Source organism: Pristis pectinata, chromosome 5 (genome assembly GCF_009764475.1).
Source record: "Pristis pectinata isolate sPriPec2 chromosome 5, sPriPec2.1.pri, whole genome shotgun sequence".
In the NCBI taxonomy this organism is placed as follows: domain Eukaryota; kingdom Metazoa; phylum Chordata; class Chondrichthyes; order Rhinopristiformes; family Pristidae; genus Pristis; species Pristis pectinata.
This window is the reverse complement of record NC_067409.1, coordinates 43,335,452-43,350,477: the sequence shown is the minus strand read 5'-3', so window position 1 is coordinate 43,350,477 and position 15,026 is coordinate 43,335,452. Positions and strand designations below refer to the sequence as shown.

At 39.4% G+C, this 15,026-nt stretch overlaps 1 protein-coding gene across 3 annotated transcripts in view; it reads left to right on the top strand.

The window, feature by feature from the left end:
• Positions 1–15,026, top strand: part of LOC127570378 (inactive phospholipase C-like protein 2) — a 215,368-nt gene that overhangs the window by 118,956 nt on the left and 81,386 nt on the right. For all 3 annotated transcript variants that reach the window (XM_052015895.1, XM_052015894.1, XM_052015896.1), the window contains one exon: positions 4,372–6,855. In XM_052015895.1, the coding sequence (XP_051871855.1) occupies positions 4,423–6,855 (2,433 nt within the window). In that variant the 5' untranslated portion in view covers positions 4,372–4,422. The remainder of the gene's footprint in view (positions 1–4,371; positions 6,856–15,026) is intronic.

Here is a 15,026-nt window from a genome sequence, read left to right as displayed (position 1 = left end):
TGAGGACATGGTGGGAGGTTTGTGAGAAAACCTTGGAGAAACTGCTTAAAAATAGGAACTAAATTTATGAACTTTGCAGTTCAATTTTAATGTCCATTTGTGAATTTCACTTTGGAATTCGCAGCAGCCAAATCCATATTGATGGTGCTTATGCAGCTGTAAATTTGGATTAGGGAAGACCATGAAAAACATGAACAAACCTTGGGAATGGTATCAGGCTGCTTCAGGCATTCCTACTGCTGCACCAAAAGGAGGGGATTAGCAGAGAGGTGCCGCCTACAGGAGGTGCCAACCCCTACCTCTCATTTGCCTGAATAATGGCATCCCAGGGGACTGTGTTTTAGGTGATGACAGATATTTACCACCTACTGAATCAAAACCTGATGAACAGTGACTTTCAAAGTCGACAATACCCTCAACTTATTGGCCTGTTCAAAGTTCCGCTAGAGATGCACCGCAGCTTGAGGTCGGTTGCCTGAAAATGCTTAGGGCAGGTGACTGATAGCTCATTTGTCAGGGAGGGCAATTACATCAAGTTTGCTTATGGTGAGGCCAGTCAGAAAGTGCAGGCGCTCAGGTCTGGGGCTCCCAGTGTTTCCCAAAAGTGCAGGATGTCATTAATTTCAGCATGTGGTAATTAACACTTATTACCAGGAAGCCTCCATCAACTGCAAGAGCTTCCCCTATCACATGCAATTGATGTGTATCCACAAAAACATTTCAGCCCAGGTGTATGAAAGTCTTGCCTGCAGCTGTATTGCAGCAAACTCCCCACCCCTAGATCTTCACACTTTGATCAGGCTTATAGTCTGACTGTTTGCAGTTTAGAGATAGCTCCTTAAAATTTTGCTGTTAATGCCTTGAAAATCCCAATCATTGAGACCTAGATGCAGCTCAGTTCAAAAAAACACCAACACCATGCAAAAGCACATGATTTCCCACACACCAGTGGAAACACCCTCCCATCCCAGACTCTGAAATTCACCCTTTCTTCCTGAACACCAAAAGACATGTTTTTTTTTATTCTGCATATTCCATGAACTCACAGTTTATATTGTTAGAAGAGCTGATGCAGCCAAGAGATTGTATAGAAAATGTCCCTTTTTGAAGAATAGCATTCCCCTATGATCATTTCCAGCAGTGTAGTGTGCTTCCAAAACTGTTATGTACTGACTGTGTGTCTTGTAATGGAAGGGTACGCCACTGATTGCTTTTATCATTTTATTGAAGGTCCATTTTATGTTGTTTCTAGAGTCTGGCAGTCCGAATACAATGGTGCAGTTTATAATCCTGATTCTGATTCTGACCTGTAAACTGCCTCTCCTTGATTGTTGAAGGATTTTTCTGCTATTTCTATATGGCTATTCACAGGATTGTTCTCTTTCTCGTGGAAAGCAGTGTGGAGGAACAGAGGGATCTTGGGGTCCATGTCCATGGATCCCTCAAGGTTGCCATGCAGGTCGATAGGGTTGTTCAGAAGGCGTATGGTGTGTTGGCCTTCATTAGTTGGGGTATTGAGTTCAAGTGCCGCGAGGTAATGTTGCAGCTCTATAGAACTCTGGTTAGACCACAATTGGAGTATTGTGTTCAGTTCTGGTCATCTCATTATAGGAAGGATGTGGAAGCTTTACAGCGGGTGCAGAGGAGATTTACCAGGATGCTGTCTGGATTGGAGAGCATGACTTATGAGGATAGGTTGAGTGAGTTAGGGTTTTTCTCTTTGGAGAGAAGGAGGATGAGAGGTGACTTGATAGAGGTGTACAAGATGATAAGAGGCATAGATTGAGTAGACAGTCAGAGACTTTTTCACAGGGTGAAAATGGCTAACACGAGGGGGCATAATTTTAAAGTGATTGGAGGAAGGTATAAAGAGGATGTCAGAGGTAAATTTTTTACACATAAAGTGGTGGGTGCGTGGAATGCACTGCCGGCAGAGATTGTGGGGGCAGATACATTAGGGACATTTAAGAGACTCTTAGATAGGTACATGATAAGATAAGATAAGAATGATAGAGAAATGGAGAGCTATGTGGGAGGGAAGGGTTAGATAGATCTTAGAGCAGGATAAAATGTCGGCACAACATCATGGGCAGAAGGGCCTGTACTGTGCTGTTATGTTCTATGTATTTGTCTCCTTGCATTTGTATTTGTCATTATGTACACTCGACATCAGAGTTACTGTGGAAAGTTTGTATATTTTAAAATATTGTGCTGTTTACAATACCATTTTCTTGCAGAATGTGTGCTGTTGAACAAAAGCTCAATTACGTTATCTAACGGATTATTTTTTAACAGTAATAGAGCATTTAGTGTCTCCTGAAAAATTGTTTGCTAAATACTTACTTGAACACCATGCCCTTTAATTACTGTACTTGTCTACATTCAATGAAGAGCAAATAACTAAATAATTTGTACATAAATGTATCACTGCTTTGGTTGCCTTTTTCAGATTACTATCTGAGCATTTTTTTTCACTTTTAAAACAACTGAGCCCTTCAAGCTAGTTGCTAGTTTATAGTTTTATAATTTTTTGCTTCCTGGGCATGGTTTATTTTGTCTTTGATATACCATGGGCTGGTTAAAAATGGTAACTGCCTAGACCTCTGCTTTACTTTTGTAAAACCCAGTAAATTAGAATAAAGGTGTTGTAGGCTTCATGCACAAAATCCACGGTGATTTAAACTGCATATATGCCATTTCATCTTGGGGAAATTAAATAAGCGACACTGTGAATGCATTGAGCAAATTGATAATTTCAGGAGTCTTTGTTTGTTTCCTGAATTGTTAACACTGGAAGCACTGGGTTAATGTGTGGCAAAAAGTCCAAATAGTAATGCAATTTTAATCATTCTGCAAACAGGGATAAATTGTAATTTATATTAAATGGGAAGTTTTTCTTTAGTTTACCACCTTAAACAGTCTGGGAATGTTGCAGAAAATATTTTTTGAGATGCATAATGAAACATCACCTTTTTATAAGAGAGATTGAAAACCAAGCAATATTTAAAAAAAATAAGAAGAAGCTTGTTACATAAGTAATTTAATACTTCAAGGGTTTTTTTCATCCTTTATAATACAAACAAAATTATCTTAAAGAAGAATTGACTAAAGTGCAAACAAAATTTGCAATATAAGTCTTGTGCTTTATTGTTGAGGCTCATGGCATTAGCTAAATGGTATCACTGGCCTGTTGTGTGGAAGCGACATGTCCTGCCGTTTGTGACATATGTTTCATTTCACCATTTATGTCATTTAAGCTGGTGTGTTGTGCACACTGTTACAGAATGTTGTAGAAAGTAGAAGCAGAAGGAGTCCATTTGGTCCATCATGTCTGTACTGGTTGAAAAATTACTACCCACCTAATGCCACCTGCCAATACTAGGTCAGTAACTCTTCAGGTTACAGTTCTTCAAGTGTACATCCAAATACAGCCACTGGTAACTATTTTATTTAATTTGAACTTTTATTTTCAATGATCTTTTTTTCATTTTTAGTTCAATATAGATAAAATTAGTGTTCTTTGTTTGAGTAGATAGTATGCAGATCAAAACGAGTGTGAGATTTTGCTTTCATTTTGTGTGTCAAGATGTGTACTATATAAATTGCTGGAGTAGCTGCCTACACATATTATCACAAGTAGGTATAAATTATAGTTATTACAAAGTCATTTTTCCGTAAGTAGTCTAAATTTATGATATTATTCAACTATCAGAAAGTTATGGTGGTCTCTTTCTAATCAATGTTTTGCTTTGAATACATAGGCAGATAAGGTGAGGTGCTTACTAATTGGATGCTCTGATGTATTTCTGATGTTCAGACTACTCAAGGAGAATGTGATTGAGGACACTAACTTTGGTTGATATGTAACTAGTTTTAGAGAAATATCCTTTTTTGAGCCTTACTATTTTAATGCTTTCTTTGTAAGTTGTTTATTATCATGAACTTTAGATTGCTGGGCTTTGCTTGAGCAAGATTTTGACTTGTTCCTTTTTGCTGCATGCTTTAAGAATCCCCATTATTTAGTCTCTTCCTGGTTTGCTCTTACTCCCTGATGAGAATTGCCCAACTTCCACTTTGCAGTCTTCCACAGTGATCTGGTTATGACCATGAATTGAAGTGAATAGGGGAAGTAAATCTTTGGTCTCTTCATGTCTAACATGCAGGATTTCTGAGCTAACTGAATCACGTTAACAAACTGAGGAGAAAACAAACTGTTGTTTATATTATTTATTGCCTCATTTGTGAGTGGACTCGCCGTACTTCTGCTGAATGTGTTTGCTCCTTCAACCTAAAAGGACCAGATGTTTACATATGCTATCATAGATCCTGGATGTAAGCATTTCTATTCATAGACCTCTTTCTTCTTTCCAGGATGGCAGCAGACAACGAAGGGAGAGAAAGAAAACGGTCTCCTTCAGCAGCATGCCGACAGAAAAGAAGATCAGCAGTGCCAGTGACTGTATCAATTCAATGATTGAAGGGTCTGAACTTAAAAAGATTCGCTCAAATTCTAGAGTCTATCATCGTTATTTCCTTTTGGATGCAGACATGCAATCCCTTAGATGGGATCCTTCAAAGAAAGAATCGGATAAAGCGAAAATTGACATAACGTCAATAAAGGAGGTTCGGACGGGAAGAAATACGGAAATGTTCCGCACCAATGCTATTTATGATCATATTTCAGAAGATTGTGCATTTTCAATAATATATGGAGAAAACTATGAGTCACTGGACCTTGTAGCGAATTCTGCAGATGTAGCAAATATTTGGGTTACTGGTTTACGGTACCTGATCTCTTATGGGAAGCACACATTGGATATGATAGTCAGCAGTCACAATAATATGAGGGCATCGTGGCTTTCAAGTGTTTTTGCTACAGCTGATACAAAGGATGTCGGATACATATCATTTAGCAGAGCTGTGCAGCTTATTAAAAGTCTAAACTCTGGGCTAAAAAATACCAAAATTGAATTGAAATTCAAAGAATTGCACAAAGCAAAAGGAAAAACAGGAACAGATGTTATTAAAGAGGAACTTATTGAAGTATATCATGAGCTTTGCACAAGACCAGAAATATATTTTTTGTTAGTCCAATTTTCAAGCAATAAAGAATTTCTAGATACCAAGGACCTGATGATGTTTTTGGAGGCGGAGCAGGGAATGCCACATGTTACAGAACAAGTGAGCATGAACATTATTCAGAAGTATGAACCATCAAAGGAAGGACAGGAAAAAGGTTGGCTTTCCTTGGATGGTTTTACTAAGTACCTCATTTCACCAGAATGCCATATATTTGATCCAGAGCACAAGAAAGTTTGTCAGGATATGACGCAACCAGTGTCTCACTATTACATTAATGCATCACACAACACCTACTTGATTGAGGACCAGTTCCGAGGTCCCTCAGACATCACAGGATATATTCGTGCTCTGAAAATGGGGTGCCGAAGTATTGAAGTGGATGCATGGGATGGTCCTGACAACGAACCCATCATCTACACAGGCCACACAATGACATCTCAGATAGTCTTCCACCGTGTTATAGATGTAATTAACAAATATGCTTTTGTTGCATCAGAATACCCTTTGATTTTATGTCTGGAAAATCACTGTTCAGTTAAACAGCAGAAAGTAATGATCCAACATATGAAAAAAACCTTGGGAGACAAACTGTATACAGAGCCCCCAACTGTGGAAGACAGTTATTTACCCTCCCCTGAAGTCCTTAAGTACAAAATTTTGTTAAAGGCGAAAAAGCTGCCAGAAAATTGCACAGGTCTTGAGGGTGACATTACCGATGAAGATGAAGGAGCAGAAATGTCACAAAAGACGACAGGTGAGAATGCAGATCAGCAGAATGTAGCTCCCAAAAGATTTCTGCTTTGCAAAGAGCTCTCGGACATGGTGAGTCTTTGTAAATCTGTACTGTTTAAGGACTTCACAGAGTCACTTCAAAATCAGAAATTCTGGGAATTTTGTTCATTCAATGAAGTAATTGCTAGTAGACTTGCCAACGAATACCCAAAGGACTTCGTGAATTACAATAAACGTTTTCTCGCCAGAATATATCCAAATCCAATGAGGATAGATTCGAGCAACATGAATCCTCAGGACTTTTGGAAATGTGGTTGCCAAGTAGTTGCAATGAATTACCAGACGCCCGGTTTAATGATGGACCTTAATATCGGTTGGTTCCGTCAAAATGGGAATTGTGGGTATGTGCTTCGTCCTGCCATCATGAGAGAAGAGGTGTCCTATTTTAGTGCCAATACTAAAGATTCAGTGCCAGGTGTTTCTCCTCAATTACTCCACATAAAAATCATTAGTGGCCAAAACTTTCCGAAACCCAAAGGCTCAGGTTCTAAGGGGGATGTTGTCGATCCCTATGTGTATGTCGAGATCCATGGAATACCTGCAGACTGTGCAGAACAAAGGACTAAAACTGTTAATCAAAATGGAGAGAACCCTATTTTTGATGAGAGTTTTGAATTCCAGATTAACCTCCCTGAGCTGGCAATGGTACGATTTGTGGTTCTGGATGATGACTACATTGGAGATGAGTTTATTGCTCAGTACACAATCCCTTTTGAATGCTTGCAACCAGGATACAGACATGTGCCACTTCAGTCATTGACAGGTGAAGTTCTACCATTTGCCTCATTATTTGTCCATGTGGCCATCACTAACCGAAGAGGTGGAGGGAAACCTCACAAACGTGGTCTTTCTGTGAGGAAAGCTAAAAAGTCAAGAGAATATGCTAGCATGAGAACAATCTTGATAAAATCTATAGATGAAGTATTCAAGACTGTTGTCCAGCAATTGCGGGAAGCAACTGATCTTCGAGAAAACATGCAGGTATGTTTGGGTACGCATAGATTGATTTGTCTAACTGCAACGTAATGTAATAAGAATGAAATATTTTATTCTGTCACTTGGAGCATAAGAGTAGTAATAAGCCATGCAGCCCCTCGAGCCTGTTCCATCATTAAATAAGATCATGGTTGATCCATCACAACACAATTTTCCTCCACTATCTGTGTATCTCTTGATTCCTCTAATATCCAGAAATCTAGGTAGACAGACTTTTCCTATTCTGTTGAATGATCAGGAAATTTGCCAGACTGGTCAGGAATGAGCTTCCATTTCTTAATCCCTGCAGAATAGCATCCAAGTTCTACATGATGTCTCCTCTCAACAACAGAGCCACAGCTCAGTTCATCTGTCACTAGTTGCATAGTAATTCTTGGTTAATAAACTACCATGTTTTAAATCAAGACTATTCTCAGATAAAATACAGGAGGATTACATGGTGCTGAGATGGACATTCTGTTTATGTTTGTGAGATAATACCCAGTGTTTGTGGAAAAAAAAGACAAGTTAATGTTTCATGTGTAACCACTTTTCACAGTAGTTTTAGAGCTTTAAAGGGTAATAAGATTTATTTTTATGGAAGCATTAGTTACCAGTGAAGAATATTTTTGTGCATAATTAACTGCTTGATTAGAGTTTCTGCATAACATCTTCAAAGGTTTGATAATGGAAAAATCAATCAATTGGCTAACTATCTCCCAATACAGTAAATCAGATTTACCCAAGCCAAGGACAACTTTGTCGAAAAGTCCAAGTGATAAATAATGAAACACCTCTACATTCCAAATGATGTTGTGATTTAACGTGAAAAATTATCGCTAGAAATTCCCTTCCATATGGCATTTAGTGACCTAGAGCAATTCTTTTTACAAGAGTAGTAATCATTGAAATGTATGGGACAGAGGAGGCCATGTGGTCCAGTGTATCCATGTCAGCTGAAAAGTGGTCAGTTTGGACTAATTCCACTTACCAGGTCTCGGTTTATAGTCTTGTTGGCAGTGCACATCAGATACTCATCCAGGTGTTTTCTAAATGTTTTGATGGTTTCTACCTCAACCACTCTTTGCAGCAGTGAGTTCTGCCACTTGTGAACTGAAAATATTGTTCTTCAATTCTCTCTGGTTTTAACTGTTATTATAAATAGGGGACTACAGATTTATTCTTCTCTGGTGCAGGAAATAGATTCTTCCTATTCACTTTATCTAAGACTGTCATAATTTTGGACACTTCAGAGAAAGTGCCACACATCTGTCTGCAGCTGGGTTATACAGCTGGACAGTCATAATATCTGTGACCTTTCTTTCTCCCTCTGCCAGAAATGTGCTTTCCACCTTTTTATAGGGACATTCTTTCCTATACATTAGACAAAGAACCCCTTTGCTAGACTATTTAATATGACCACATAGAGCCCAAGGATAATGAGAAAACTTACATCTTTCTACCACTGCAAAACTAAGGCAAAGAATATGAAAAGGACACTTTAAAAGAACATAATAACTGTTAAAATATCACTTATCTGTGATATTCTAAAAAAAATCTCCTCACTCTAATAATGCATATCACTCCTTTGTGGTACAATTGAGCTCAAACCACTATGACAAAATCCAAGATGAGCTCAGGTCAATGAACCATCCGAATCCGGACATGTCAGGTGGAAATTTCACTTCTCAGTCACTTCCAAACAATGAACTCCATTCACTTTCCAGTAATGAGTGTCTTATACCCCCTAACAAGCTGTTATGGTATGGCCTTGAGGGTTTATGTCTCAGTTGTCTTTGTGTGCAAGTCTTGTTTCATACAAGTACATAAGGCTCTGGTTTAATTTGTCATTATTAAGTGGGCTGATTACTCCACTAAGGGTAATTACTGGGGCTTATTAGTAGTGAGTTCTTCCTTTACCTCTTAAGATTCTGCAGTCAACAAAATATGAGGAGAAACCAGGGCAGAGAGATTAAGTTTAATTTGCTGTAGCAAAGACGTGGCACATACACACCAGGCTCAATTTCTTCCTATCTTCAAAACTTTTAAAATTATATTCAACTGTTAGCACAGAATATGCACATGAAATCCTGACCCCATCCAAAATCTATACACACTCTCAGGTACAGGACATCACTGGTCACAAGCTCTGGCTAATCTGTCTTCTTGACCAGAGTTACTGGTGCCTTTAGTGTAACGTATACTGACTATACTCAAAAAAAAAAATTTCAGATGCTGAAAATCTGATATAAAGACAATGTACTCTGCAGGTCAGAATCAGCAGAATCAGAATCCGATTTATTATCACTGACTTATATGATGTGAAATTTGTTGTTTTGCGATGGCAGTACAGTGCAAAGACATAAAATTACCATAAATTACAAAAATAAATAAATAGTGCAAAAAAAAAGGAATAATGAGGTAGTTGTCATGGGTTCAGTGACCATTCAGAAATCTGATGGCAGAGGGGAAGAAGCTGTTCCTGAATCATTGAGTGTGGGTCTTCAGGCTCCTTTACCTCCTCCCTGATGATGGTAATAGAGAATAGAGCATGTCCTGGATGGTGAGGGTCCTTAGTGATGGATGCTGCCTTCTTAAGGCACCTCCTTTTGATGTCCTTGATGATGAGGGGTGTTGTGCCCATGATGGAGCTGGCTGAGTCTATAACCCTCTGCAGCCTCTTGCGATCCTGTGCACTGGAGCCTCCATACCAGGCTGTGATGCAATCAGTCAGAATGCTCTCCACCGTACATCTATAGAAATTTATAAGAGTCTTTGGTGACATACCAAATCTCCTCAAACTCCTAATGAAGTAGAACCGCTGGCACACCTTCTTTGTGATTGCATTAATGTTTTGGGCCCAGGATAGATCCTCTGAGATGTTGACACCCAGGAACTTGAAACTGCTGACCCCTCAGTGAGGACTGGTGTGTGTTTTCCCGACTTCCCCTTCCTGAAATCCACAATCATTTCCTTGGTCTTGCTGACATTGAGTGCGAGGTTGTTAATTACGATACTACTCAATCAGCCGATCTATCTCATTCCTGTATCCTCGTCACATCTGGAAAGCACATGTGGCAAGAGAAGCAGAGTTGACGATAATCAAATACAACTGGTACAGTGGGAAAAATCTTGGCCTCAGCCTTGCTGGCTGTCAAAGGCTAGATGGGGTGTTTGGGGTTGGGGGTCTCCTCACTGTGCTGACTGGAGCAAAGTCACTGTCCAGACTAGGCCTCTTCACTCCAGGATGTGAAGGCCCAGTAAAGGAGGCCATCTGCATCTGGCCCAATTAAACACTGAGTGAGTGGATTGTGAGTGACGGTTCCTGGAGGAGTGACTGGACTCGTGTTTAGGTCAACACTTTACAATAATTTAGATAGCTCAGCATCACAGACACCTGCCCATCAAACATGCTTTTACGTGGAGCAGTCTCTCACCACAGACACCCATAGGTAGGCCAGTTCCAGCCAATCTGCAAGACACAGGTCAGAGCTGGGCCTTTCTGAGGCACATCTATCAGCACCCTCATGTTTTAAATGGCTGATGAGTAGTATCTCTGGCTATGTGATAGAAAGGCTGCAGTGGGTGGTATTAGTTTCACATAGTGACTAATATCACCCACTGCAGTCTAACATCCAGATTGTCAGAGGGTATCTAGAGCATGTGTCCATAGAGTTAAAAAGGTCAGAAAAGCCTTAATGTAAACACAGTTGGGAATAAACTAGTCCTGAATTTCCTCAGGGTTCTTCCGATGTCCTGCCGCTACTTTGCTGGAAGATGCTAGAGTCCTGGCTGAATTGGCATTATTAGACAATTTTAGTTGTTAAGACCATTTGTCTGGTGATTTTGACCATCTGGTGAAATTCCTTGCAATGCTGATTTGGCCCCAGTACTGCCTTTTGTTAAGTCACTAACTAAACCTTGTCTTGGATTAACCTTGTTCAGCTACACATTGTGTTAAACAGAGTGAAAAAAAGATTCTCACTCCCATGCAAATTAGAGGGATCTTGAAATACTTCTTGGTTAGTTGGTGAATTTGTTCTTGCCACTGCTTCTGCAGTTGAATGTATTTTGGACCATTTCTATATTCATTAATATGGTAACAATGCAGTAGGATAGTGGTTAAGTTATTGGACTAGTTTCCAGAAAAAAAAGTTTGAATTCCATCAAAATTGAAGAAATTAAGTATATCTGGAATCTTTCTTGTAAAAATTGTGTATACTTTATGTTTTTCTTGTGAATGATGCTTATATGATGCTATGTGCCTCAGATGCCCCTGCAAGTTTTTCATTGCACCTGTACTTGTGCAAGTGACAATAAACTCGACTTTGACTTTAAAAATATGGCATGTGTAATGGTGGCCCATAAGGTTCCACAGACATTTTTTTAAAGTGTGGCTCACTACTGACCTCTAGGGAAGGAAATCTCATGTCCTTAAGACTGTGTGATCCAGATCCATTATCATGCCAGTTTAAGGGATGGACGTCAGGGAAGTCATTAGGGATAAACACTACATACCTATTTCCATGCTCCACCTTCTCCTGCAGGAAAGGGAAATATGTCAGTGAATATCTTGTACGTGGTTATCATGATTAAGTAGCTAGATAGGATTGAGGAGAATGAAAATCAAAAAAACTGCAGATACTGTAAATCTGAAATAAAAACACAACATTCTGGAAGTATTCAGTGGGTAAGGTACCATCAATGGAAAGAGAAACACAGACAATGTTTTAGGTTGAAAATTCTTCACCAGTTCTGATGAAGGGTCTACAACCTGAAATGCTGATTGTTTCTCTATGTATGGATGCTGTCCAATCTGCTGAGTATTTCCAGCATTTATTGTGATTTGAGGAGTGTGACTTGCAACAATAGTATGTGTATGAGGCTGATGTAAAGCAAATGAAGTTTGGAGTTGACTAAAGGTTGTTGGAACTGGAGGAAAGGGAGGACAGGGAGACTGAGCATAGATGAAGCTTCTGCTGTTTTGTGGCAGAATATGATGCTTAGAGTGTGCCATTTAAAGAAGCATGGCCAGTAGCTCGAATGAGATTTTTAAAATTCCTGCTGCACTGCATCCAGGTTTTTCATGGAACACCCCTGACATTGACTACCACTCATGCTGATAACCACTTGATAATGTTTGTGGAGGTCCTCCTGCTCTCAGGCGGATACAGGTCAACCTCTTCCACTAGTGCCTATGGTGCATCGTCGGAAAATCTTGGTGCTCAGTCTCTCATGTGTTCAACCATTTCTTGAAATATCAAATTACTTTTTGAAAAACTTCTATCATCTCTTCTATCCACAGAGCGCCTCCTCTTTATTTTTAAGTCTACTTTTATGCACTACTAATCACTTGTGATATCAGGCTCCATTCTAATGCATGCATTCATTAAGGACTGAAGATAGTGCTGGCTGCACACTGAAATTGTATAAAAAGCAGTACACAAATTTAATAGTTTTCCTGAATGCAATTAGCGGGCACAGGTTATTCACGCAGCACAATGTCCACACAGCTCTTTCTTAAGGGTTAGCTATTGTCCCAGCCTGTTTAAATCCTATCAATCCTTTTCATCCAATATTTACTCAAGATTAACATCCTAGTACTCCTTTATAGTATTATATTGTCAGCCATGAAATGTATTTCTTGCCAATGCTGTCAGCATCACTGAGGGTTGGAATAGTAGGTTTTGCAGGGTCACAGCTTAAACATATCCTTCATTCTATAGAAGGCCAATGTAAAGTACATTCTATGTTCTTACATGAAAATTCTTTATCAAGCTTCGTACTCTCATCAGCTAGGATATTGTTACTTGTGTATTTTGGTGATTGGAAATGGCATACTGTGGAACACAGAAATGGAGATTTCTTTCAAAGATATCACATTAATCTTGCAGGCTGATGAGACTGATTTCCTTGATTTTTTTTTTGAAATGGGTAGTTTACATGACATCACAAATCTGAGAACTGGTAGATGGCCTGAGTGATACAGTTTGGTCAGTGTTTCAATTTTTCAGCTTAACATTAAAATTACTTAAAAAGTGCTTGAATAAATAACATGAGTCAGGGTGATTGTAACATTAGTGTCAGAAATAGACTTGCGTATGTGGGTGAAGGTTATAATTGATTACTTTTAATTTGACAATTAATCCAGTTACTAATAAGGGCAATCAAACAAATATGGGATATGGTTTAAAATTAAAGTTATGCTAAACACCTCCTTAACTGCTGTTGCATAATCTAAAGGATGATGATTATTCCAGTGCAAAATTGGAATTATTATTGTTTTTGTCATTTATGTTTGGCCTACTTTGGAGAGTGACAAAATATTAATGCTTCTATATTTTGTTGTCTCAGTAAAACCAGTTTTATCAGCAAACCATGTAGGTATTGACTTTGCTGTATGTTACTTCTGTCTTTCAATTAAGATAATGCAGACACCTTTCTGTCACCTAACTGCATTTTTGAGATGCCCAATTTTTTATATTTTTTCTCCCCACTTTTCTCCCAATTGAACTGAATATCAAAAGCATGCAACCTCACAAATTGGCTGATATTAATAACTAAGGGACCTGGATTTTCTATTTAATGTTATCCAATAACGAAGAGAAATTTAGCATGCTGGGTGAGGAAACATGGGTAATTGAGACTATTATTAAATGGCACAGTTCATTGTCTTCCATTTAAAAAAAAACAAATGCACATGTGCACCTTTTTTTAAATAGAGCTGTCTCCATGTGTGTCTTCTGGCTACAATGGTTTTGACTTTGGATGATAGGGCCAACCATTTTCTATCAGCTCCAAAGTTATCCCACCTCTTAAGGTGGCTGATGGGTCTCAACCCACAATGTTGACTGTCCATTTCCTTCTTCAGATGCTGCGTGACCCACTGAGTTCCACCAGTACTTTCTTTTTTGCTCCAGATTCCAGTATTTGCAGTCTCTTTTGTCTCCAGATAATATTTGTATTCATGTTTATATTTCACACAACATAGAAGGCCATTGTCGAATCTATGCCAGTCCCATCAATCACACTCATTTCCCAGTGACCAATTGTCTTTTACATGCCCATCAACTACACCACACCCCCAACCCCCATCCTATCACTACCCAGCTGCACTTTACAGACAATTTACAGTGGCGATTTAACCTGCCCAACCAGCATAACTTTGAAATGTGGGAGGAAACCAGAGCACCTGGAGGAGGCTCACATACTCACAGGGAGAATGTGATCAAACCCGGGTTCTTGGAGCTGCGAGGTAGTAGCACTAATGGCTGTACCAACACACCACCAATATAATGAATTGAATATTCATTTTGCTCTTATTGGAGGGCAAAAAGAGGGTATGAGATGGATTTGGCAGGCAGGGTTAAAGATAATCCCAAGAGGTTCTTCAGTTATATTAACTGTAAAAAGGCGACTAGGGAGAGACTAGGTCCTCTTAAAGATCATCAGGGCCACTGGAGATAGCTGAGATTTTTAATGTCCATTTCTTGTCAATGTTTACTGAGGAGAATATCATGGATGCCAAAGAAATGAGGGTGATAAGTAGTGAGGTCTTGGATCATATGCTTATTACGAGGAAGGACGTATTTGCAGACTTGAAGCGCATTAATGTGGGCAAATCCCCAGGGCCTGACCAACTGCACTCCTGGACCTTATGGGAGGCCAGGGAAGAAATCGCAGAGGGCCTTGTAGAGATATTTGCTTCGTTGTTAGCCACTGGTGACGTTCCAGAAGATCGGAGGGTGGCAAATGTTGTTTCATTGTTCAAGAAGGGTAGCAAGGATAGGCCAGGGAACTACACGCCGATGAGCCTGACTTCAGTTGTAGGGAAGTTACTGGAGGAAATTCTGAAGGACAAGACCTGCAATCACTTGGATAGTCAAGGCCTGTTCAGGAATAGTCAGCATGGTTTTATGGGTGGGAAGTCAAGTCTGACGAATCTTTTGGAGTTTTTTGAAGAGGTAACTAAGGGGATAGGTGAAGGTAGGGCAGTGGATGTTGTCTACATGGACTTTAACAAGACCTTTGATAAAGTCCCACATGACAGGCTGATCTGGAAGGTTAAGTTGCATGGGATTCAGGGGAGCGAGTGAGGTGGATTCAGAATTGGCTCGATGATAGGAAGCAAAGGATGATGGTTGAAGGTCGATTCTGTGACTGGAGGCATGTGACTA